The 27,139-nt window shown below is 40.6% G+C and overlaps 1 protein-coding gene across 4 annotated transcripts in view; it reads right to left on the reverse strand.

Moving 5' to 3' along the window:
- Positions 1–27,139, reverse strand: part of SHLD1 (shieldin complex subunit 1) — a 60,127-nt gene that overhangs the window by 26,020 nt on the left and 6,968 nt on the right. The window contains exons 1-2 of one of the 4 annotated variants that reach the window (XM_044444155.1): positions 24,902–25,029; positions 9,218–9,382 (exon numbers count right to left, since the gene is read on the reverse strand). In XM_044444155.1, the coding sequence (XP_044300090.1) occupies positions 9,218–9,290 (73 nt within the window). In that variant the 5' untranslated portion in view covers positions 9,291–9,382; positions 24,902–25,029. Of the gene's footprint in view, positions 1–9,217; positions 9,383–24,901; positions 25,106–27,139 lie in introns of those variants that run through there. The other 3 variants (XM_044444154.1, XM_044444153.1, XM_044444152.1) reach the window with 3 other exon arrangements.

Consider the following 27,139-nt stretch of genomic DNA (forward strand, 5'->3'; position numbering starts at 1 on the left):
ATCTGGTTACCCCACCTTTATCTTCCAGAATTCTGGTTTGCCCTTTTCCTGTTAGGGTCAAGTAGCCTCCTGCTCGAACTCCATAGAACGGAGCACTTTGCTGGAAACAAGGAGCAATGGATCATGATGTCTGCAATCTGTCAGACCCTTGGGAACCCCAGGTCAACTTCACAGGCACCACTGTCCACGTTGATGCCCGAGCTTTGATGTGACAAAATTCCAGCACCACGTACTCCTATTCTGCATCATTTTAGCTCAGACCATTAGGTGAACAGGGCAAGAAGGGCTTTGGCAAAAAGACAGAGCAAACATTCAGCACACAATTACAAAGGGCCCTGCAACATGAGGACATCAACATTTACTATGCAGCCCTAGCAACTTGTCTGTTCCTCAACTACAGGCATTCAGAGGGCTATTGCAGCTAGATCAAGTTCCCTGTGGTGATCCCTCCTCCTGCAACTGCCACCAGAAGGGCTTTAGAGGAAACATCTTGCCCAAAAGAATAAACTCATCAAGCATGCACTCAAATAGAGAAAAGACAATGCAGAAAAGAGCAACGGACTAGCAAAGAACAGCCCAGTGCCGTGCCGTGCCGTGCCCAGCCCAGCCGGGCAATAGAAAAAGTGCAAACCTGAGTTCAACTGATGTATTCCCATCTATCTGGACCACTGAATCTAGCATCACCATCATGCTTTCATCTTCCCTAATTGTTCTCTTCTCTCTTGCATCTTTTTTAGATGAAAAGCCTGAGAACTGGACCATCCTGTTATTGATTCTTACAAACTGTTCTGTGAGTCTTCTGAGTGATGAGTGGGACAGAAATGCACTGAACACATGAAAAGGTAAATAAATAACCCTTCTCACATCTTGTAGCAAAAAAAAACTGTAAAATTATTATTATTCTATTACATTTATATTCCACTTTTTCCTTTTGCAAGAAACCCAAGGCTTCTTACATTGTCCTCCATCATTGCATTTTATTCTAACAACAACCCTGTGAGGTGGGTTAGGCTGAGAGTGAGTGACTGTCCCAAAGTCACCCAGTGAATTTCATGGTCAAGCAGGGACTAAAAGCCAGATCTCCCAGGTCCCCAGTTCAACACTCTAACCACCATACCACTCTGGCTCTCAAATACATTATGATTCTCCATAGGTTAAATAACAAATTAAAATGTGATACATTCTAAATGAAAACACTTGCATAGCCACTACATGCCGTTATTTTCCTAATCCAGCATTAACCCTTTCCTTTGATATAAGAGAGCTTGGGTGAGATATGAGTGTTTGAGAACATAATAGGAATTGTAAAAAAAATCAGTAGATGATTTGCCCAAAGTAGTCACACTTCAAAGGCATTAAGCAATTTCATTTCAGAGCATGTAGCCATATATTTGGCCTTGGTTCTTATATGAAGCTAGAAGGCAAGGCTGAAATTGGATGGGGAAGAAGCAACATGACCATTCCACTAACAGGATGGATCTGCCTTCCCCAACCTGGGCCCTGCAGATGTGTTAGACTGCAACTCCAACAGAGCTGACTCCAAGTTTTTGGAGGGCCTTGGGGAGGGCACCCTCAATGGGTCTCCTCCCTTGCTCAATGGGCCACCATGACTGCCAGCCACTATTGCTTTTCAGCCCTTTCTCATGCTTGCTATCTCTAACTTTTTTGACTGGCAGAGCACCAATGGTGGCATCTCCTGACCCTCCTTCTCATCACCGCTATTGCCTTGGCCAGCATGAAAGGCAGGGGAACAAGCAGGTGAAATGGAGGAACTTCTCCAAAGGACTCTTCTTAGTGGGCCCTGCTGGGGTGTGGACTCTTGGCAGGAGCCTGACCATATCTCGTTTTGATGCCAGTCCTGCTAGAGACCATGCTGGATGGGAATTAAGGGATTTGTAGCCCTATTCAACTCAAGGGTCCCAAATTAGGGAGGGCTGGGATAGACTATCCCAAGGCCTTGTTAAAAAAGAAAGGAAGGAAGGAAGGGGAAGAAAAAAATCACAGCTATGGAGCCTCCAGTGGAGATGCTGTTCACACTGGAGGGCTACATGTACAGTGAAGAACAGGCTGCCTTCTGCTACTTCACCTCTAAACCCTGCTGAAGATATGAAACAAGACATACTTTTTATTATAAAAATTCTAAGGTATGTCTCTGCCAACATGAAAAGCACCAATTGCAGAAAACATTTTTGTCTGTCCCTCCAGGACCAAGGAGAAAAAGACTACTTTGTTTTCCAACATGAACAGCCCAGGGATAGGAAAGGAGGTGATTGAAAGAAATTACATTAGAGAGGCAGGTAAATTGTATTAGTAAAAACAAGCAGCCCAACAAGGCACACTTTAGGCTATGATAAACATCAAGCTATATTAAATTATCCTTTAAAAATCAGGCCATTTGTAATTTTTAAAATAAAGAACCAACAAACAAGAGTGTGGAGCTTTTAATTGTTTTTGCTATGGATGCAAACCAAACCCTCCTATCGGCTCATGTTTAAGAGAGATAATTAGTTTCCAGCACATGTACTTGTCTATAAGAGTCATTGTGACACAGATTGAAATTTAATCTGTCTTGACTTTAATAAAGACCATCTGCACAATGGTATGGTTATTGAAAATTTCAGATCCTGAGACAAGCCCTGCTTGGGTAGAATGTTAAATGTAATTAGCTTTCCATATCAGCCAAGATTTTATTTTTGTAAGGGAGGCTGGTAGCCATCACATACCATACAGTTGCACATCACTAGTTGGTCTGAGTTGGGAGTGTGGGTTCTATTTTCTTTTTTAATAAAAGGTCTCTATCTGAAAAAAGTTTCATTTCCTCTGCCTCACACAGTTTGAGCATAAAATAACAAGGAAAGCAGATGAACAGATTATTGCCCTCAAAATGAAAGGAATGAAATTAAGTGGCACGTGCGTGGTGAAAAGCTACCCAAAGTTTGCATAAAATATTTATAATAGGTTTTTGATCTGTTTGAGCATGGATGCACATGGTCCTATTTTTCACATGATTATTTGAAACTTCCATGGGCAGTCAGCCACAGCAAGATAAGGATCAAGCTCTAATCAGTCACTAGTTTTCAGTGTCAGAACTGTTGCTACAAAAGGTGTCGGGAGGAAAGGAATGAATTAAATTGGATCAGCACTAGGACTTTATACAATATGCAAAATGATTTATGATCAAGATGCATCAGTCTAATGGAGAAACACTGAGTCAGATCCTGCATTGAATTATTGGGTCTCTCTCTATATATTTATTTATTTAGCTTGTATGCTGCTCTATTAGCCATGGGCTCTCTGGTCGGCTCACAACATGATTACAATTGGTCATAACATAGAATGACGCAATTAATAAATACTAAAATGACCTTAATAAAACAAATAAAAATTAAACATAATAAAATCAGCATTAAGCATTGATGATCTTGGTATTCAGTGAAACATCCTTATACCTGATGTTCTTTTCTAGTTCCTTCGTTGCTGCCCTTCCAAGTCTCAGTTTTCTTCGAATTTCTTGGTCATAGTCTCCCTTTGAATTAATGACTGAGTCAACGATTGCAACATCTTTCACAATTTCAATTCTTCATTATTGACATTAATGTTCAGCTAACATTCTGCTTTTGTATTTCCTTCTTTCACTTTTATCAGGAATCATTTCAATTTGCTGCTGCTTTCTGCCACTAATGTGGTGTTATTTACACATCTTAAATTATTGATTATTGAAGCCTTTTCAGCACAATTTCCACAAGTCTTTGGATCCTTTTGTGTATAGCCTGACGTTTATCATATTATTCTTTCCCTGGAGGAGAAAACCTATAATGGCAGCAGGCTGTAAAAGAGACCCAGTTTGGGAATATTTTAATGAAGGCCCTCTACCTATGAGTAAGGCAGGAATGTAAGAAGATTATGTAGAAACCCTTGATTTAAATCTAGTGTCCTGTTCAATAAAGTCTGAATAGTCTAATTAAGTATGACTTCAGCACAACTAGGGACCCTCTTAATGTAAAACTGTGTGTGTCAAGGGGGATAGAGGTGGCAACCACACAAATTAATGCAAACCCCCATAGATACCCCTACAAAGGTAAAAGAAACGGTCGGGATGTGGGAGAAAGCAGGAATGGTGATGAGTAATACCACAACATGTGATTTGGGCAACTCCAAAATATAAAATTAAAAAACATTATTCCAGGTAAAAGAAAAAACAACATAGCACAGACAAAACATGGGGATAAACAGCTGAAAAAAGGAAAAGAAATGAAATTATTGCACACACTTTTCTGTTAAGATGTCATGAAAGGCTGAGTTTCATGGGATTCAGTCTGGTATGGAAGAAAATTGCAAAAGTGCCTATTGAGCAACTGTTCAGAAAACAATAGTAGAATTTCCTAGTTCCTGATATTTTACTTTTTAGTTTTACTTGGGCAATCTGAGTCCTAGTTTCTCATAATTACCAGAAGAAAGCAATAAGTTATTTCACTTATAAGAAATATAGCAAAAATAATGAACTCAAGATGTAGCTTGGCTATCTTTTTTCTTTAGCAGAGGCAGAACATGCCAAACCGAATGACCCAGAGTGAGGCAAAAACCAAGCCTGATTGGAAAAGATCTTCTCTCCTGCCAAGAGAAATGTAGCACTAAAGGCCTAACTACACATATAATGGAACCCTAATAGCTTTTAAAAATAACAAACATTCCAAATTGCCCCCTGCCCACCCAGATTGTCCCTACTGAAAAGAAAAAAAGCAACAGCCACTAGAGTTCAGTTCGATTATGCACATTTGCCTGTAATATACAGTTATTTTTAACATAATTTAGAACATCTAAAACTATTTAGATGTTTATAGCACCTCTCTTCCATGAACACTTGGGGAGATATACAAATCGGATGCTAACTCAGCCTCTGAGAAGATAATTTGTTTGAACTTCATGTGCACTCTCCTGTCATTAAATTACCTTTTAATTACACCACCACCACCACACACACACTCAAAATTAAACTGAAGGATAACTCAGTTTAGCAAAGAAGACAAAGTACATACAGAGTGCAGATGTGAGTACACTGCAATCTAGTCTTCAACAAATCTAGTCCTTGTACAAAAATAAATGTTATCTCCATTTTTAAGGTGAGTGCAAGCACAGATAAAATTTTATGCTTGCAGTAGAACGACAGGTACAATTTATATACTCTCTGCTCTGCCTTCGCAGACACAAGAATGAACAAAAGTCCCTTATGGAACAAGAACATTAATAAATTACTGTAATCCAGTGGGTTGCATTTGATCTGCACGGATCATGATAAACAAGCAAATCAATCCTGGAATACAAAGGAAGATTTATTGAAGAAAATAATACTAAATGCATTTCAAATACTTCATCAGGGAAATTAAAGCACTGCTGTATAAGCTGCAGGCTAATGCATGAAGGCTTTTTATTAAATGGGAAAAGGGGTTTATATTTTAAAATGCCTAAACTCAGAATGTAAAAGCAAACAGGCTTGGCTATATGTACCTCGACATTCCCTCCAGACGAATGACTGGTAATATAACCGCAAGAACTCTAGTCACAGAAAAATCTCCTGGGTAAACTGATAGTGTAAAACACTGGAAAAAGCATCCCTTTAAGTAATAACTGACTGAAATCGTAACTATTGTTATGATCACTCTTTCCTTTCTGTCGGAAGAGAAAAATATTCCAGGCATGCAGAGAGTTCTTTTTAAAACTTTATTGCAATGAAGGGAACAGAAAAAAGATGGTTTCTTTCCCATTTTTCTGTTCACCTGAGCAGATGTTCACACACCCCTTTTGAACCCTGCTCCCAGCCGCTTGTTCCCTCCTCCTTTTCCCTAATTGGCTAATAGGGTACTGAGAGTTTACACTCTTTCTGCCCGCCTACTCCGCGCTTTCCCAATCCGGCCCTGCCCCTAGTGGGCTACAATAGGCTCATTTTGTTCTGTTCTGTCCAGCTTGTCAATAAATAATCAGGAAGTATTTGGCCCTCCTGCCTACATGCCTGTTTCCCCATACCTTGTGCTATGTGATTTTGGCCCTTCCCCTCCTCTGGGCTAAGTAATTTTCTTTGTTACCCTTTTAAATCTCTTTACTCCCTTGTTTCAAATCATCTTTTCACACCTGTCACTATGCACAGCAAAAGAATCCCAAGGAAATGTGACAACGTGTGATACCCAATGAGTGTAGAATATTAACCGCCTAACACTTCTGAAGCGGTACTCTAACAAAGGCAAAGAGTAGAATTGTGGAAGAATAGCAAATATTTGCAGTCCTGGTTTTCTGCACTTACAACACCTAAGCACTGAGATACTCCACTGAGGAACAAATGTGGACCCACACTAGGTGTTTAGTATAGCATCACTGTGCTTTATGGGATTTCCACACAACACCATTAGACTATTGCTGCCAACCTGTATTTTCCCATGGCTCTATCTTGTTTCTGATTGCAGAAATTTTGATTTGTTTAATACAAAAACAGAAGAGGGGCACAATCATCAAAGGCAGATATAATTTAGCACTATTCTTTCATCCTCTTAAACAGTGGAGTTTTGATAAGGGTAGTATCAGAAAAGTGAACCAACTCAGCACAGATTCACTGTAACTTTTGAATGGTGTTTTAATATCATAATCCTCTACTATCAAGTTTGTTTTGTTTGTGTGTTTATTTTAAAAAATCACACTTACCAGACTTCATCAAAGTCAGCAACCAGAAAGGATTTTAATTTTTTTTTTTTTAAGATTGTCCTTATTGTATTACAGCTCTATAGCTCTCTTTGGATAATATAATGCTATAGCATAACAATGCTATATTAAGTTATTTTCTATATTATTACATATATTCTCTGTGTGAGCTATATTATTAAGCTATAATATTAAGTTAATTAATCATTATTTTCATATTAAGATACTATATTGCTCTAACACAATATTTTTAAAATGATTTTAAAACTTTATGATTAGTGATAGTGATCAGTAAAGGGTGAGATTGAAAATAAACATACATACATTTATGATCTGATTACATTCTGCAGCTATAGTGCTTTGCCTCTCTTTCATTTAGAGCTTCTCTGCTTCAGGCATTTATTGGGCACTGGTGATCCCTCACAGACGTTTGTGGGGCCTTTTCATGACATTTTCCTCCAGGGATTCTACCATGTTTTTCATCCATTTCCCAGGGTATTTTAGAATGAGGGAAGTCAGTTATTAAATTTCAAAGTGCAACAAACAGGAACAAAAGCCTTGGGAAAAGTTGCAAATCCATTACCTAGCCCCGCCTTGCAGTGGGTTAACAGGATACACAGACAAGCTGAGATGTGAAGGACACATTTTTCCTCCCACAGTGAAAATGGAAGCAGCGTTAATAGCATAGGGTTAAAGCCCTCATGCAGAGAAGCCCTTCAAAAAGTTGAATTTAACTGGGAAACAGTTTCCTGATAAATATGATTCAAAACAAATTCAGCATCATTAAACACCACGTACTGCAAAGCTTATAATACATGCGTGCCAAACTTTCTACGGCCCCACCCAAGAAACAGCAGGAAGTACAGATGGAGCACAATGTAATTCATCTAGAGCAAAAAGTCAATTTCAATTCTACTTGCTTGCAACAGACAAACACTGAGTGGGTGAGAGATGCCCGTCAGAAAGCAGCCCATGCCACCATTAAAAAATGCAAAACACATAGGCAGCTGTAGAGTTATGTGCGGGTTGCTGAATTATAATAATTTCCTCTCAGATACTTTGGGTAGTGACAAAGTAAAATAAAATTAAACAACCTTTGTGCAAGGTGCTAATTTTGCTCCTACCCCCTCTTCACTTTTAAGGTCTATACATACAACTATGAGCAGAAACCGTAATGTTTCTGCATGGTTGTAGGGTTGTGCATTGTGGATTATCCTGCATTCCTCCAAACATTAGGAAGCTCTACTCCATTGAGGAATACCCAGATCCCAGCATCTTGGTTGTGAAGATCTTACAAAGGGATGCTGAAAGCAGTCTCCTAGAATAATCCATGTGTGAGGCAGGAGGGAGATGCCACTGTTCCTGTTTTATTTGCAAAATGTTCCTAACTTTAATAGCTGTGGCATAAATGTGAAATGCTGTTGACAGCCACGCCCACTCGGGAGCCAGCCTTCCATGAGCCCTGAGCCGATCAACTAAAGCGGCCATCCAAGCAACCCCACTGAGCAAAAGGTGCAGTGGCATCCAGGTGTATTTGTAGTGTAATGCTTCCATAGACAGCAATACAGCATTGATGAGGATGTAGGAAGCCCACTCCACAGCAAGGCACAAGTCACACTGGCCCTCCTGGGGTCTCTGGAAAGTCACACCCCTCTCCTCCAGCCCTACTCACTTTATTGCAACCACAGATTGTTTGGCCGCTCCCTGCCCTTTGTGCGTGTGTGTGGTGGGTGTTCCCTTCAAAGAAAAGAAATGCCCCTCCTGAGATTTTGTTAGCTTTAAGCTAAAATACGTCAGCGGGTAGAAACCCCATCTCCTGTGCCTTCAGTCCTACCCACCACTGGAATGCAGCCTCAGAAAGCTTCTTTGATATTGCATTCAGCCCTTGGGCTGCAAGAGGTTTCCTACCTCTACTGAAACCAAAAAGGAGCAACAGATTCATGACATGTAGCTCCAAGAGTTATTAATTTAGCTTAAAATATTCCTAGGTTGTCTTTTAGGACAGGTGCCATTTCAAGATGTCTCACAACAATAAAATTCATATAAAAATACAGGCAAACATTTATAAAAACAACACCAGAAGAAGATGGAATCTCTTAAACAATTGCCATTACAACCCAGAATATTCCAATAATGAGGACAAAGCCAGGGTAAATGAGCAAGTCTCCACTGTCTTATACAGATATACACGGTCCACAAATACTTGCTACCTTGGATGTGGTTATCTTGGAAGTGTGAAAACAACCATCTATTAAGATGTCAGAGTATTTTTCTAGCTTGTGTGCAGAGGATAACAAAGTCTTAGGAGCCACAAAGAGCTGACACAATGCAATTCTCTCCCCGCCTCCACAAATCCATTCTCACTTCATTAATATTTCCTTTGCTTTTGCAGTGCTGTGATTAAAGATTCCCTGGGCCTTTCATGTACTTCTAAACTATCACGGTACTAATTCAGCCACAATATTAGCTCTAAAGAGACACTGCCATACAGCTTCAGAATGGTCCCTTTTCTGCTTGGCTTTTGACTCACCAAAACCTGAAAAAGCAGAATCGTCATGCAAGCTGTGTTGGCCATTTTTGGTGACATCTATGAGGCAATCCATCTATGACAAGTCACAGTGCACTGCTGGGTCCAATGTCATTCTTTAGAAAATACATCCGACATCTTCGCATGAGCCAACAACTGAAGCCAATTCTGAAATCAAGAAGCAATTCAAAGCAGCTTGAACTTATGAAGGCAAACACTGTGGACACATTTGATACCTCGGAAATGCTTTCTCTCCATGCTTTCTGGGAATCCATAAAGTAGTATTACTGTCGTAAGCCGTCCAGAGATGAACCATAATGGATGGGTTAGAAATACCCTAATAAATAAATACATGGTTCACACTTTTTTTTAAAGTTCTGATTATCCAGCAAGCTTTAAAAAAGCCAAAAAGAGGAGGAGGAAGAAGAGGCCTCGAATAGTAATAAATATAACAAGCTGTCAACAAGTATAGTTGCTTGGCATTTATACAGTATAAATTTAAGGTATTCCATTTTTTTGAACAAACATTCACACAGTTCCACACCACCTTTCCTCTCCTATGAACAGGAAGTTAGTGACATTCAGCCCTGCAACCGGGATGTTGCTTGGAGGTGAACATGAAGAACACTTGCAGGATTTGTAGAGGCAATTCCTTCATATCCATAATGTCTCTTTGGTGTCCGTCTCATGCAGGTACTTGAGCTGTGTCTGAGCTGCACTGCAGGGACTTGTGTGATTGAATGATTCTTCACACAAAAAATAGGAAAGGCTGGATAGGAAAGAGTTAAGCCTGCTCTTCTGCCACTCATATACTGCCCTACCTCTGACTGTTTTGTCTAGATGAGGAAGATGAAGATGATCACAGAACCTCACTTAAAAGGTAGCAAAATTCTACCTGACACCTTCTCCACCCCACCACCATAAGCCTCGCTGTAAGCTCCCAGGTTCTCAGCCACGAGGTCTTTATAAGCCTAGAAGTTGTGTACCCTTGTTGCTCTTGGACAGTTAAACTTGACCCTAGTTGTGCTTCTAGAAAAGAGGAAAACTATGCAAGGCAATGCACAACTATAAAATATTAAAGAAAAACCCATTCATAAAGGAAATCTGCCATGAAAAGCAACACAAGAAAATAAACCACCACCCAAGCCCCACAAAAGCATCAGCAAGAACCATCACTAACTCACATATCTGCACTGATTAAAGAAAACAGAAGAAGAAGAAAATGCTTCAGCTGAATTCATAAGTAGTGAAGTAGATTAGTTGGCTTCCTGGGCAGAGCTACTACTCAGTAGTAGAACTAACACTGAGATAACCCTGACCTGATCCTTGGAAAGAATGGCATACAACCCCATGGACTGGTCTGCAGGACTGATGTATAACTACATTAATTACTCATGTATACACAGATGATATACATGGGGAAAAACAAATCCCCCTCCATGGTTCTCTTCTTGGCCATCATTATTGGAGAAGTAAGCCCTGCAACACAATTTTGCAGTATGTGATGTAGTGCTAGCCGGGATTCCACTCCATGCCATTCTCTCATCCTGCACCCCACAACAGTCAGCATTCCATACTCACTGCACATGCTCAGACCTCATCGTGCCGGGGCAGGGGAGTTTGGAGGAGACTCCCAAAGTGAGACTGGCTTTGCCTTAGGATATACCTGCAACCATACCATGTCATATAATGACATCACAGTGAAACAAGAGAAAGGCTTATTAGCAAGCAGTGCTAGAGTTAGAGCAAAAGACAGTCTTGCTCAGCACCTAGTGTTGTGTGGCTCTTATTTTCTTTCAGAATGGCTGTATCCGTGAGTTGCACATATGCCGTGGCCTTGGCTGAGCTTCCCAACACCTTGCTGATAATCCCACCCACCCACCACACCCCCACAGACTCCCCTGTGACTGCTTCCAGCATCCAAAGGAGTCCCTGGTTGTTTATTCTTGTGTGTGTATCATTTAATTAACAAACAGCACGTATTTATTAAAGTACTTCAAACAAATAAATTGCTTGTAATAACTTTCTACTTTCAGTTGCTCAGATGTGATCAGGCAGAAAATAGTAGTTTCAGCAAATCAGCTAAAATTATTTATGGTGTGGATTCCACACTGCAAACTGAGCAAGCTTGAAAACCCAATAACAAAGAATGATCCTCCATTGTTCACTTGTTGAATAACCATAACTTCTTAATCATCAAGCTCAGATGAGCTGAGGGGCACAAACTCTCTGATTTTGTAGAACTGATCCCTTTTTCCAGGGGTATCAGCTCTTCAGTTCTTTTCCTTCCCAACCTTTATTAAGTTTGCTCACCTTCGTCTAAAAGCTTTAAAAAATGCACTCAGAAATTGGATGACTCCTGAGATTTCTTTTTTAAAGGATCTCACATAAACCATCTTAAGAAGATAATTATATCTTCTCCATCTTTATAAACGTATAGGTAAAAGCACAAGACAAAATAAAGAGGAAAGGCAAGAACTATCTCAAAACTATCTCAAAAATGTGGCCACTATAATAATTTCTTATTAACTAGATCTAGTGCAGCTAAGACATCAGAGCCATCAAACAGTGAGTCTTTAGTTCAAATGTCACCTCAGCCTGGTATTCACTAGTTGGCCTTAAGCAAGCTATTACTCAGATTCTCCCACCTGGAAAATGGGAATACAAACAGCAACTTGCCTTACAGGGCTGTTGTGAGAATTCAAAGTATATCAAGCACTTGGAACACTCCCAAGTCACTATAAATGCAAGATGCTGCTAAATTATGCATCAGCCATATCACTGAATGGCTGTAGCTATGCTGCGGTGAAGTGATTAGTGCAGCCTTCACAACCTGGTCCCCTCCAGCTGTTTTGGACTACAACACCTGTCAATCTTGACCACTGGTCATATTGGCTGAGGCTGATGGGGGCCAAAGTTCAAAACAGCTAGCACCACACTGGGGAAAGCTGAGTCAAAGCACAATCCTATGCACATTTAGACTGAAGTAATGCCTACATCACAGCTGGCTGGGGAATGCTAGGAGTTGTGGTTTGTTTTCTGTCTAAATATCCATAGAACTGCACTGTGAAAGAATTAGAGAAGGCTGGGAAGACCCAGGTACACATCCCTATTCAGACAGTTCAGTCGCCATCTCCTAAGCTACCTAAGAGGGTTATAAGGAAGATCGGATGGAGGCGAGGGGGATGAAACTTGTAGAGGGCCTTGGACTCCTTGGAGGAATAAGATGTAGCCTAATATACATATTGTGTGACAGATAGATGCCAAAGTGGAAATCCACTGATTAAGCATTCTTTGGTGGTGCCCACAGTAATTTCTCAGATTCCTAAATGTGCCCATGGGTCCAAAAAGGTTGGGAAACCCTGCCAACCCGTTTGAATAACTCATCTCTTAGTAAGAAAGCTCTGTCAAACATCTCTCCACCTTACTCCATGGGCTGCTTCTGGATCAGGACTGCTTGCATGCATTTGTCTACTCTGTTTGCGTCTAGTCCAGGGGTGGGCAACATGTGTCCCTCCAGATGTATTTGCCTGCAACTCTAGTCAGTATAGCCAATGGTGAGATGTAAACCAAAACATATGACGGGGCAGAAACTGCTAGTCCCCACTTTGGACCATATCTGAATGATGGCTGACTGTTTCCTGACCTGGGGACCCTTCTCCTGCCATCACTGCTCAGTCCATCCTAGGACTGAGTCCTCACCACACTCTGGCATCTGTCCATCTTTTGATAGCACAGTCATGATTTCAAGACTCTTTCAGCAAGATTAGAAATCGTACCTTTAGGACTGAACAAAAAGGCATGCTACAAGTAAATGAACAAGATGCTAGAGAAAATGTTAGTAGCATTCATTAACTTCACAGGACAACTATCTTGATTAAGCCCATGCTACACATCCAAAGGTGTATCACTGCAAAGGCATATTTAAGTCTCATTAGACTTGCATGTATGTAATCGTATTTTGCTTTGTGTTTTGAAAGAGTGTCCAGTGGCAGAAAAGCTCAATTAATTTACTACTGTATGAACTTCAGTAGGGAAAACCTACTTCATCAGGTGCACAAAATGGACACATGCAATTTCACTAAAAGAAAGATGCATTTTAATCAAATCATCTGGTTTCAGTAACTTTCTAAACTGGCAAAAGCAAAAGACAGAGGAATTATGTATACTGAGCAGGGCTGGGAAAAGGCCTGCATAATCCTCAGAAAAAAATCTCTATAGCTCATTAGTAGCTGACAAAAGATACCAACAGCATTAATTTCTCACAAGTCCCTTGCAATTCATACAACCTGTTATACTTTGAAATAATTTTGCTTTGGAAATATTACAATGAAACATAAGGCTACTTCTAGTTTAACAGTATGACACATAATATGGTTCAGCTTTACAGGTTAGAATTTAATTTCCTGTTTCGCTTCTCTGTTTAATGTATTTCCATGCTTGCCTACAGCAATATATAAATTTCAGTCCTGAAGGAGGGATATCACTCTTCAGAAAGGAAGCTACATATCGTATCAACGAGATTTCTTCCTCTGAAAGAACATCCTGTGTGTTTCAGTTATTAATCTGATAAAGTAAACTACCATAGGTCTTTTAAATTAGAGCCCAAAGGCCCAAAGACAGCTAACATTTCTACAAAGTGAACACAACCCAGGGCTGCAGCAATCTAAAATGTCCATCACTTAACAAAGAAATTTTTTGACTATCCCAAAGAAAAAAATTCTCAGGAAAATGGAATTCAAGCATGGTAACTGAGTCAGAAATAAAAGATGGGAAAAGCAGACAACTCTTCTGTAAGCTCTTGTTCTCATCTTGATAGGCAACATATGTCCAAGAGTGTTTATGGCCCAGTGTTGCCACTGAAAGAGCTTTGGCCACTCTAACACAGGTCAAATAATGCATTCCCTTTGGTGTAATTTGTCAGGGGCCATACACTGGCAGAGGGCATAGGGCCAGAGAAAGTGGCAGGTCAACCCTTTTTCCCTTTCTGCCTCCCCATTTTCTCTCTCTGTCTCTTCCTTCCCAAGCAGTACACAGTTTAAAGAGTAGTGGTCTTTATGAGTTTTAGCCCTGCCAAGAGTTCATACAATTGCAGTTGGTCTTGAAAGACTATTGTTGCCATATCAGTTTGGCATGGCATTGCTACTGCACCATCCATACCTGCAAGAAAAGTCAAAAGGAAGGGGGGAATGGTTGCATTAAGATTGGGGCAGGAACCTTTCTCCAGATATTGATACCCAATATCGATCAGAAAAGATACCCAAAACTCAGAAAGGGAGGGGTCATGTCTAAAAAGATAAGCTTGTTTTGAAGACAGGCTTAAGTGAACTTCCACAGTACCTCTAGCTTAATATCTTCATGAATTAATTGCTGATGGTATCCAACCTAACATCTTCTTTCTAAAATTATGCCCAAGATGGCTATTTGATTGATTAAGGATAAGTAAACCATTTGGATCAGTAAACCAGTAAGGCCAATGTGGTGCAGTGGTTAGAGTGCTGGACTGGGGACCCAGTAGATCCACATTCTATTCCCCACTTGGCCATGAAGCTGAGTGACTTTGGGCCAGTCACTCACTCTCACCTTATGGCGTTGTTGTTGTGATGATAAAACAGAGAAGAAGAAGACTATGCAAGTCCCCTTGGACTACTCACAAGATGAAAAAGTGTCATATAAATGTAATACCACCACCATAATCAGTTGAGTATCAAGGTGGTTTAACTGAACAGGGGGATGACTAACCTGGCACTCTCCTTGCAGGTGCAGCCAGCCTAGGTGGGGTGTATTTTAAGATCCAGCTCACTCTCTGGATGCCCAAGTCATGCTGGTGGCATGAAGCAGCTTCTGCTGGTTGTGGCTAGTATGCCATTGCAACCTCTCTGTGCAAGCCTGGCCACAATCATTCATACTCCAGTTAACAGCCTGTCTGAATTTCTGCCCTTCAAGGTAGCATGGAAAGTTCAGCTAGTACAAAGTACAGCAGCTAGACCAGCCATATGGAATGCAGTAATTATAGACATCTTTCCAAACTTTGCCATCTAAGTTCCCCCCGCCCTAAAGTGATGCAAGAAACTTGGGAAACTATGTGTACAAAGCATGTTCTTTATCACTGAATGATGGACTGTCCTTGAAAGCAGAATGGTCTTGCTGGGCCCCAAGAGAGGGGGAATGAAAAAATCCAGCAATCCTGCAAAATAGGTTGTCCCAGTGATTCCCAGCAGTGGCAACCAACAGAAAGTATTGCTGTAACACACTTATTTGGGGGAGGAGGGCATCCTATCATATGCGGTCCCAGAGTGATAGTGCTCAACTTTATCTGGAAGTTCACCTTTTTATTGTAAAGAGCAGAAAAGTTGGTTGTACTTAGTGATTAAAGAAAGGCAGTGTGCATGTACTTAAAATATTCACTGTATTATTCTTATTCCCGTGAAGGCTAAAGGCTCCAAGGCTAAAAACTAGCAGGCCAGAAAACAGAGCACCTCTCAGTGCGGGATTTCTGGATTATTGCGTGAAGGAACAAACTGGCTATTGGACTTTACATAAACATCCATTAATCTAGCATGAGAAAGCCAGAAATACTTTAAATGAGCCTCTAGTAAGCACTAGAAGACAGGTATGGTGGCTAAAGCAGTAAGATGCTCTTTCCTTGACAAGCAGTGTTTTACGTTTGTGACAGGACCAGAGGAGTGTATAGCCACACTACACTAGATGAAGATTATCATTCAAATAATAAGACATTCCATTTTAGATGAGCATCCATAAATCCCAACTGATATGATAATGCATCACTTTACCTTCCAGAAGCAAATATACTTTCAAGGATATGGGTTCAAATTATGCAGATAAAATGAAATAAAAACTTATGAAATTGAATCACAATGGGAACAACATTCTGCACACATGAATAAACACTTACTTTTTTATTGTTTACTATTACTGCACATAACAAAAGCACAATTTGAACCCCTGAACTTTAACTTTATTTCCCAAGGATTATTCCTTTAGATACAGCCTATGTCAGGTGCAGACAATCTTTCTTGGGCCTGTGGACACATATGACAATTTGAGAAATTTTTAAGGACACCAGCACAAAACAGCAGCAGGAAGCATGGGTGGTCACCCAGTAATTTGCCCCAAAGACAGTATATAAGGCTAAATGGTACCACTGCTGTGCCAGGTAAGCACCTACCACTATGTAATTAGACTTGGATACTTGTGGAGTGCACTCACATTTTGACAACCTTGTCTCCCCTTAGGCTCTGGTGACACTGAACTGGTCAGGGAAAGCTTTGACATCCTTGCCACTCCCACCTCTGGTCCCCAGTGAAAATGACAAGGTTGGGAGGGCAGCTGGTGAGACAGGGCAAGGAAGCTACTTTGTCAGTTCCACCAAGTTTTGTTTTTGTTTGTTTCAAGTTACATATCTGAACATGAACTTGGGAACACAGCATTTTTATTATAATAACAACAACAAGTCAAGTACTTGCATGCACCAACAAATCAGTCTCACAGATTTGTCTATCTTCTATAGAAGATGTCTATCTTCATGAAAAAAAGAAATCAAGCCTGTTAATTGAGACTGATGAGTCACTTTTGTACTTAGAGGCTCAAATGTAGAAAACAATCTGTTCACAAATGTACATGGAAAATGTGCACAAAAAATGTACCTCAGTTGGATTTGTGTGTCCACAGGTGACAAAAAACACACAGCGATGCTGAAATACGATTGAAAATTGTCTTCTTACAGGGCCAATTGACTTTAAAAAACTGATGGAAGCATGTTCAGAGCTGCATTCCTACATTTCTGACAAGCAAGCAAGCAATGGGAAGGAGGCTCAAAAGAGCTTTCAGGATTTAGTTGCCAGTATGTGAATAACTTTTCAAATAAATCTACTAATGCAATCCAAAGGATCTGTGGTGCAATTACAGAAATTCACCATAACACTAAAATGAATAACAAAATGCTTGCAAGCAGCAGAGGCTCGGTACAAATTAGAACACAGGAAGTAACACTTTTGCTGATATTTATTGATTTCACTGTTACAAAATGTGGTGATGGCCCTTCACCAGCTTGAAAAAGACATTAGATTACTTCATGAAGGGTCTGACTGTTATTCATGTTTTTAATGGAGTTTTCTGTTTTCAGAGAATGGATTCAGACAACACAACAACATGAACCCAAGGGTTGAGTACAGGTTAAATGGGGGTTGCTGTTGAAATGTGGCTTGTTGCCGAAACACAGCTTATCATTTTGTTTGAAATGAGCTGCGCCAGTGACCCATTAAAAGAAAACATGGGTTATGTTTCGGGTTATGAACTGGGTATTGTTCACCATGACTCGTTATCTCAACTGGGTTCACAAAACAGAATCACCCATATTTCAACAATAACCTATGGTTCAACAACAACCCATGCTTACCCCATATTCATCCCCTGAGTTTGAGCTATCCTGTTGTCTGAACCTAGCCAGCAAATCCCCAAATAGCACTTGTTGGAGGTTTATTGCCTTCAAGCTGAAGTGGTCAAGGAGAATTCAACAGCCCTTTTAAAACACTGCAAGCAAAGGAATTTGACAGACAAAACAGGAGGCATGCCGCATTCTATCAATACTAATAAAGACATCTATAATAAACTAAGAGTCTAAGATAGCCTATCCAGTGCAGCAGCCTGTTCCTACAGTGACTAATCGGGCACCTAGCAAGACATAAAAGCAACCAAACCCTCTCTCCCATATTCTCCAGCAACTGGTATAAGGAGTACATCCTACATGAGGCTGGTAATTTCCTTTCCTGATTTTCTACTACATAACCTCTAGGTGGCACTGTGATCTATTAGACTAGCACAAAAATGCAATAGGCAATCACACTTCGATTTTCACAATTAATTACCATGTATTACCTTCTCTTTAAAATAAATAATCTCACCAAAACTTATCCTTAGACACAGAAATAAAGTGGAGGGCTATTTATATCATTTAAACAACTGAGTAGAGCATGATATGCATTTAATAAATGCCTCACACTGCTGTTGATACTGGAGGTAATAACATAGCCATTATTACTAGTAATCATTGACAGTTTTCACATCTTGCCTTCACTAACTGCTTTCCTATACCAGGGGAGCATTGAGTCTTGGGCATGAAATAAATCCATAAGAGGATTAACAAGATAATTAAGAATAAAGGAGGAAATGCAGATATACAATAATAATGATATATAGCACATGTCCAAAATACTGATCAAAAATTAGAACGTTGTCCTTAACCTAACAGCTGCTAAATGATGAAATCAAAGCAGCGTGGCTTCCAGAAAACTGTATTCTAGCAATTATGTCAGATTTCAGCCTGCAACAGTGACACAGAATGGTACTTTACGGTGAGCAGTACAATTAATCATTCCCACACAGGAGTCCAGAAAATCAGGTCATTGTGTAAATATTTCTTCGAGAGCCCTCTAGTGGAATTTTCCTTTATACATTTTTTTTTTCCCTAGAAAGTAGCTGGTTCAACCAGCTTCATGTGTTAAAGTGTTGGCTTTAATCTTAGGTGAATTTGCAGCAGCAGCAACAGCAGCTGGCCAACTCTACATTTTTCAACACTCTCAAATGAAAAGATTTATTGCTTGACTGTGGTGACAAATCAGTTATGACAAGTGACCTGGCCAGGGGGCGGGGGTGTTATATTCCTAATATTTAGGTATTTGGAACTGCAATCCTAAACACACTTGAATCTTATTGAACACAGTGGGGTTTGCTTTTAAATAAATGTCTGGCTGCAATCCTATACACCTTTTGGATTTAGGAAGCTCTTTTACAGAGTCAGATTATTGATCCAGACAGACACATGCAGCAGCTCTCCAGAATTTTAAGAAAGAATTCTTCCAGTCCTAACTTGAGATACCATGGGATCAAGCTTGCAACCTTCTTCATACAAAGCCTGTGCTTTATCACAGAGTTACAGCTTTTTTCCTCGAGAGTTTCACACACTTAACTCAATGCACAGGATGGAACCATCAGCTAAGCAATCATGAAAGCTCAAAGAACATCGAGCAAAAGTATGAGGGGTGAAAGTATGCATTATTTTTTAACACACTAATGTACCTCTGAAGATCTGGAAATTAAAAATACCCAATAAAGGGTGGCTTTTCTTTTTCTTTTTTTTCTTTTTTTTTGCACAAGTCATCAGCAATGAAGGTGAATGTAAAATTTGTTCTCTCTTGCTGAAGTGCGCAGAAGGAAAACACCCCAGTATTGGATGCTTGCCCAGCACAGGGTGTGTACAGGATAAACTACCTAATTCAACATCTAAACAAAGCTGCACTGAGAACCAGACCAAATTGCCACTCTTTTCTTGCTGTATTTGCCTCTAGGGTTTGGCATCCAATGCTCCAAAGTCTAGTGACTTGCCCCTTCCTATTCTCTCTCCAGCCACTGCTTCTGCCAGCAGCTGGATTTCCAAGGATGCAATCCTGTACTTGCATACTGTGGGCTAAGAACCATTGCATTCAATAGGACTTACTTCTGCATAGACACATATAGTATTGCATTCTAAATCACCCTATAGCAATTCAGTATAAAGGCATTACTATTACAGTTGATCTCTCCCCCTCTTCAAGCTCTGGTTTACAAGTCATAGTAAATAAATTCATTAATTTATCAAAATAAACTAAGGATGTGATGGCTTATGAATGAGGAAACCTAGCAGAAGAAAAATTTACAAGGCCAAGTTCAGTTTAGTTTCTCCCCTCACCATCTTGGTTAGTATCCTTAATAGACAGTATGCACACTCAAGCTGAACTCCAAACATAGGCCGAGCCAACAGTTAAGAGACAGCTGGTTGGCCACTGTGTGAAAGGAATGCTGAACTCATGGTACCCTTGGTCTGAGGTAGTGGGACCCTTACGTTCCTAACTTCTAAAAAAAAATACAGAGTTGAGAAAAAGTCCTTAATCCAACTGTTCCTTTGCGAATCTATGTACACAGAATCAACCCCTTACCTCTTAAATGCCAAGTTTTTTTAAAAAAAATAAATGAATAGAAGATTTTTGGGAGTGCAGTTGATCCGCACAAGAAGCTAATTGTGAGGAGGGAAGGGCAAGCAGGAAAAAGGAAAGTGAAGCAGAATACTTCACAAATCTTTGGATCTTTTGTGTATATCTTGAGGGTTATCATATTATTCTTTCCCTGGAGGAGAAAACCTATAATGGCTGTAAAAGAGACCCAGTTTGGGAATATTTTAATAAAGTTCCTCTACCTACAGGTAAAGCAGATATGCATGCAAAATCATGATTTAAATCTAGTCTTACTGAAGAACTATTTGTACCCTGCCAGCCTGGGCCAAGCACCTTGAGGTAGCTCAGAGTTGAGAAGCAAATATATAATAAAGAAATTAAGCACATACACAAAATTCCCAGCTGCAGGAGAAGAGCACCCTCAGAACATCAGGTCAAAGGGCACCATAGGCTCTCCTCTGTCTACACCAGAGATGGGGAGAAAACAGATCCATCTCTTGTGCTCATTCTCTCAGTGAAATGCAGGACATTGGCAAAGTTTTCTTGCAAAGCCTGTGGTACTGGAACCATATTTTGTATGGCAGAACTACAAGTTCCTTCAGTTCCGGTGCTCTTGGGCTCAGGAATACTTTGATTCTAAGTTTATCTAAGTGTTGGTGAATCTCAGGGTGTCCTAGTAAAAATCAAAATAGATCTCACATATAAATCTGCCTGCTCCTCGTCTACACGTACAGAGTACTGTAGGTTTATTCCAACAGCCAGACAGTATGGGCAATCCCAAAGTCTCATCCACAGAGAACCATCCACATGTCTGGAATGCCCTCTTCCCATTGTTGCATCATTCTGCATGATTTTCCAGGATATTGTTGAGAACTTGACTGGTAAGAGATCTGTTTGCCTTAATACCTTAGTATAACCAGTTAAATCTCTTTGGACTTCCCCAAGTCAATGACTTACAAAAAGACGCTTGAAGTTCCAAGAGTTCCACAGGACACATCAAAAAACCCACCACTGCTAGAATTAGAGGAGAAAGTTCATGTGCTAAATCTTCCAATATAATCTCTAGGCTCTTATGGCTTCATGAGACTCTTTGCCGCATCACTGTATTATTCTAGCTAAATCATAAAAATAACAAAAAAGGAACTTCTCATCGCCAAGGAATGAACACAGCTTGAAACAGTACTTCAAACTACTTAACACTTAAAGTAAACTTAGGAAATTATTCAACTTAAACATCTGGTAATACTTCAGATCAAGGCATCTCATGGCACAGTTCCTTTTAATAAGCACTTGGCAGTGGAAGAGTCAGTTGCAGTGGGTCTACTCCTCTGTTTGGACTCTAATGCCTACAGTTTCGACAGTGCATTTGTGTTTGTGGTTTGGTGCTACTTATGCTTCATGCTTCTTTTAAAAGATTACTTTAAAACAGCTGTTCAGCTGCAATGCAGGCAGAGCTGTTCTACCTTCACCCTCTACCCCATCCTGTTTTTCCATTTAAATTGCTGTTAGGAACCGGGATTTGCACCTGGAGGGGCAAAAGCAGAAGTCAAAGGACAAAGGCAAAGGACAGAATTGGAAGCAGGACAAAAGAACAGCCAAAAGTCACCAGATCTCAGGAAGACCATGTGTCCTGGGCATCTAGGCTAGACATTTGATTCTTCTAGACAGGAAGTACGAGTATTATTTCAGCCTGCCCGTTTTTGGAGCAGAAAGTATGGGATGAGTGCTCTGGGGAGCCCTGTAAAAATGCTACCAACAGCTTCTCTATGGTGCGAAGATTGGTTAGCACGAAGCCACGGAGGCACTACTGTATGGTTGATAGGCAGGCAGCAACAACTCCTATTACAGTTCAGGCTATGAAGATGCAGTGACGGCAGCAACATGGTGTTGGTGTGAGCAGTTATGGGGCCCCTGCAGGTGGTGGACTGGAGGATGTTTGACGTCTGAGCCACACAACTCAACAGTGATAGTCCTGAAATCACAGGGCAGCTGCACTCTGACCCTAAGGCAGTACCTGAAAATGGCCTCCCCCAATTATTTTTCTATTTAATTAAACCAGGGATGCAGAACTTCTTTCAGTCTGAGAGCCAAATGCCATTTTGGGGATGCTCTCGGGGACTACATTCCACTGCTGGGTGGGGAAGTACACAGAGCAAAAGCCAAAAATACCAGCATGGCTCTTATTGTTAGTAGCTAGGCCAGGGGTCAGCAACCTTTAACACTCAAAAAAGCCATTTGGACCCGTTTCCCACAGAAAACACCGGGAGCCACAAAACTCTTTGGACCTCTAAAATGAAAATAACACTGTATATATCTTTTTTATCTTTATGCTATGTATAAACAAACTATAGTGTGTTGCATTTATGAATCAGATCAGGGGCTGTGCTGTGCGGGCGTGGGTTGCAGATCGGGGGCTGTGTTGTGTGGAAGTGGGTCACAGATTGGGGGCTCTGAGTGACGGAGCTGCAGCAGAGGGATTCAAGAGCCATGTGTGGCTCCAGAGCCATGGGTTGCTGACCCCTGAGCTAGGCCTTAGGGGAGACAATTTATCTTTTCAGAACAGAGGGAAAATGGCACAAAGCAAGGAAACGACCCATGGTCAGTGGTTGTAGAAAAGGGCATGGGCTTCTGCCCCTCTCCCCAAGGGCTGGATTTGGTTCCTGAACCTGAAGTTCTGTACTCCTGATTTAGACATACCATATGCAGTCCTTAAGGACTACAGTGCAGTTGTTTGGCTCTTAACCACTGGTTATGCTGGCAGGGGATTCTGGGAGCTGAAGTTCCAAACATCTGGCGATCTTCCTTCTGCCTAACCCTAAATTATGGTATTTTAACTGCTTATGTAAACATGTCTGAGAAGCAAAAGACAAAGGGTGGATCACATTTATAATCTTAGATGGCATCACATGGTGCAACATAGTAAAATTTTAATGTCTACCCCTGCCAATGCACTAGAGATTAATAAAAGCTTGTGCAAGATCAACAGAAAGCAGACATTTCATCTGGGTAACATCAAGCTGAACAAATGTCAGATGTGAATACAGGGACAGAGAAGGTAAATAAACTCTTTGGGGGGAAAAGATTTAGTATTTAGAGTTTAAAAAAAAGTAACACACTGAAACAACTTTCAACAGAATAAAAGGGGGCAAAAGCTATGACTTCTGTGCATTTAACAACTTCAAGATATGCATGTATTTGTCTGTAAGAGATATATGAGAAATGAACAACCTTTTGCAACACCCTATGTGAACTTCTGCAATCATGTACTGTTATTGACAACATAGCCATCAACATCCACTTGGGTACTTCATATGACTAACTTCAGCTATGTTTTTTTGAACGCAACTCCTCCCCTTGCCTCCTCCTTCATTAGTTAGATTACTCTTAAGACAGAACTATATGTACCAAATATGCAGCAATGCAATAGGTAATAGTTTTAACCTTTGTCTGATTGTTCAGTGGGGCACATTAAGTTGTCAGTTTAAAGAAATAAAAAGATGCAGACCACCAGACCTGGTTTAGAAGATCAAAGCCTGACTTAAGAAGCTAGGTATATACAAGACCTAATGCATGTGTGTGCAGGCCCTTTGTTTCTGCTTCTCTCCTTTCTTCTCATACATAAACAAGCTTGAAAACCGCAGTTAACCATAGCTTTTTTCAGAAACAATCAACATTCGGCCAAATGTAGTTACAGCTCCTCTGACGGTGACTGGCTCTGCTGTGGTCTGTGGGTCACAGCACAGTCTGTAGTTTTATTGTTGATTAGTATTTCTGTTTTATCATGTAGTTTTATTGTGTGGATTGATGGCAATGATATTGCACATTCATTACTCTGTTAACTTCATGGAAAGCAATATATAAATTTGGGTAATAAAAGAATAAGAGGAAGCAAAACTTGGTAAACTAGGATTTGATCGTTTGAATGCAGCACTATATACAATATTCCCAACATTGTGCGTGTTGTAATAGTACGACCAGCATGACTGAAGGAAGGTGTTACTCCAGATCCAAATATGATGTTCTCAGGTTCAAGGATCTGGGAGATTCCCCACAACACAGGGCAGCTGAATTTGAGGCCTCCTGCTCTGCCCATCCAACTTGACAATATTTTAATCAATGGCCCACAGGTCTGACTCCCAATACTGCACCAGATCAATGTGTTTCTTTAAAAAAACTTTAACAAATAAGATAGCATAAGTTTCATGGGATGCATGTTTTATAGTTCTTATCTTTTCCATACATAACTTCTTCTCTGAAAAAAAATATTTTAAACTGTAAGTAATTTAAACCATAGAGAAAGGGAGACCATCTCCACCAAGGAAGCTAATAATTTCAATTAAATTAGATAGACCTAAAAAATGGTCAAAAGTAAACATTGACAGCTGTGAAAAAATGACTCAGCCAAGTAGTTCACAAAGGGACAGGCAGTTGTGAAAGGCAATGTCATTCAAAACAGCACTACAATCCTACGCTTGGAATGAAAGGCACTGTAAGCTCGCCTTTTAAAAAGACAAAGCAGTAGCTCATGTTTGCACAGAGATGCCTATATCAAATTCCTGTTTGGCATGGGAACATTTTGTTTGCAGTTCCAGACATATGCCATTTTTTCCTGCCAGGCAAGCCTGATAAAGGAAAGCACTTGTGGCAATCAGAGCAATAGCAGCAGGGGGAACTTTACCTGTGTCAAACACTGTGGATGCTGGGGAAACAAATGCCTCTTCAGAATGAGGGATCTCATCATTCCTTCCAGGACTCGGGTTGCGCAGAAAGCTTTCTGCAGTTAAGACACATGGCAAATCCAGAAAACTGCTTTCTTCTGAATGACAGCTTGACAGTGTTCCATTTCCTTCCATAGTGCCACTAAAGCAAAGGCAAAAATGTGCTGCATTTCAATTTATTTTGCATTTCTTTTTGTTTTGTTTTTTTACAATATGTATTGAAGCCCTCATGGAAGCTACTGTCACCGTTTTTACAACAATCAGACAATGAACAACCTAGCAATTGAGAACAACTAAGGGAGGCTATAGAGCAGCTTCCCCAATTTGGTGCCTGCCAGATGTGTTAAACTACAACACATCTAATCAGCATGGCCATTGATTTAGTACAGAGATACTACCTATCAGCCTGCTATTAGGCCCACAGTGCCTTCCTAGCAAAATACCTCTTGGACTTTTGCTTTAAAGAAAATGGGGACAGGATTTCCAGCCTCATCAAAGGTAATGTATGGAGGCTGCCTTCTGCAAGGTGTTAGTAAGCAGCTGCTCTGGACATTGCCCAGGCTAGGCTGGAAATCCTTCTGCATGCAGAAGGCAAACCACCCACAGAAAGAAAAGGCACATGTGATATTTCACCAGAAAGGGGCTGGGTTTTTTCACAAGCAGCTCCCACATCTGAATCCTACCATCCATGGCAATGGTTCAACAGAAGACCTCTGCAGCACCAAGCAAGGACATCTCTTCCATATCTCAGCAAGGAGGAGAAGATCCCTGCTGTCCTTACTGGCTGCTCCAGCACCGACCTTTGGAGCAAATTTCCCCCTTTTCTGTAAACATCTGTGGATTCAGGGAAGGGTCAAACTGCTCCCTGTCCCTCACAAAATCAGCAATTACAGTGGGGAAAGGGGGCAGTCTCTGCCAGCTGTTCCAAAGGGCGCACTTTGGGGATAGCTGTCAATGGCAGTCATCAGAAAGCTGCTTAGAGAGAGTAGCAAGAGAATTTTACTGTTCTCACCCAGCAGTCCACTCACTGTATGGTTTCACCCATGATGCAGTGTGTTATACCTATTCAGATGACACAATGAACTACCACGGTGATATAGCCATAGAACAGCCCATGGGCAACATGAGATGGCTCGTTTGAAACAGCAACCCATCATGTATTAACCTGTTGGATTAATACGACAACCTATATATAACAAAAAACAAGTACAGGTGTTATGTCATCTGAAACCAATACTGGATCAGTTTGGTCTCCTCTGTGCCATGATGCTTATCCTGGAAAGCAGGGAGTGCCTGAAGTCCTCTGTCCGATAGAAGCCCAGATAACCACAAAAAGATAAGATATTGTATAGGCTAATCCTGTTTACAAAGGAAAATACAGCACAGACTAAGTTCTTCAAAATCATCCTGTTCCTGATACATAAGACAAACATACAGTCTTGACACACCTGGCTAGAAATTCCACTGAATTCAGTGGGTCTTCCCATTCTGCATAAATATGTTTTAGGATGAAAAGTGGTACATCATCAACAGACTTATTGTGCTCACTGGATGTTTTTTCACATGCTGATAATATCCTTAAGTATCTGGATTTGTCTTAAATACAAAATGGACAATTTTCTCTGACTGGGGAATCCTGGGCTAGGTATGCTTCATCTCAAAGTAAGGAGCAGCACTTTAGAGTTCTGTTTCTTTTGGAAAAGAAAATACTGGAGATCTATGCTGCCTTTATAGTATCTATTTACAAACATACAAGCACAGCACTTTGGAGGACAGACAAATCCCTAAGGAAGATAGCACAAACATCTAATTCTGCATCAGGTGCCCAAAGAGATCAAGTTCTCAGTCCCGGAGGCTTTATGTTCAGCCAAGGCACAGCTTGCTTTCTAATTCTCTTTGCTTCAATTCAAACTCCTTCTAGCTATCACATCTGTTCGGCCAATTTCAATGGGCATTACACATTCTAGAGGCTAGAGAAAGATTCTGTGTCCCATAGTCTAAGTGAACGAAGCTTGCTGCAACCAAAAACAGCAGTTTGTACTGAGTACCACCTCATTTCCTATGTGAAGAGCAACCTCAGAGTAGGGAAAAGCAAGTCCTTTTTTAATTTAATGGGGCTTCTTACTCCTGGGTTGGCATGTTTCAAACCACAGCCTAAGTGTGATATAGCCTCTTCATTCACTGCAAGGACAGAGAAC

Source organism: Varanus komodoensis, unplaced genomic scaffold (genome assembly GCF_004798865.1).
Source record: "Varanus komodoensis strain SLA01 unplaced genomic scaffold, ASM479886v1 scaffold44_3, whole genome shotgun sequence".
NCBI classification, from domain to species: domain Eukaryota; kingdom Metazoa; phylum Chordata; class Lepidosauria; order Squamata; family Varanidae; genus Varanus; species Varanus komodoensis.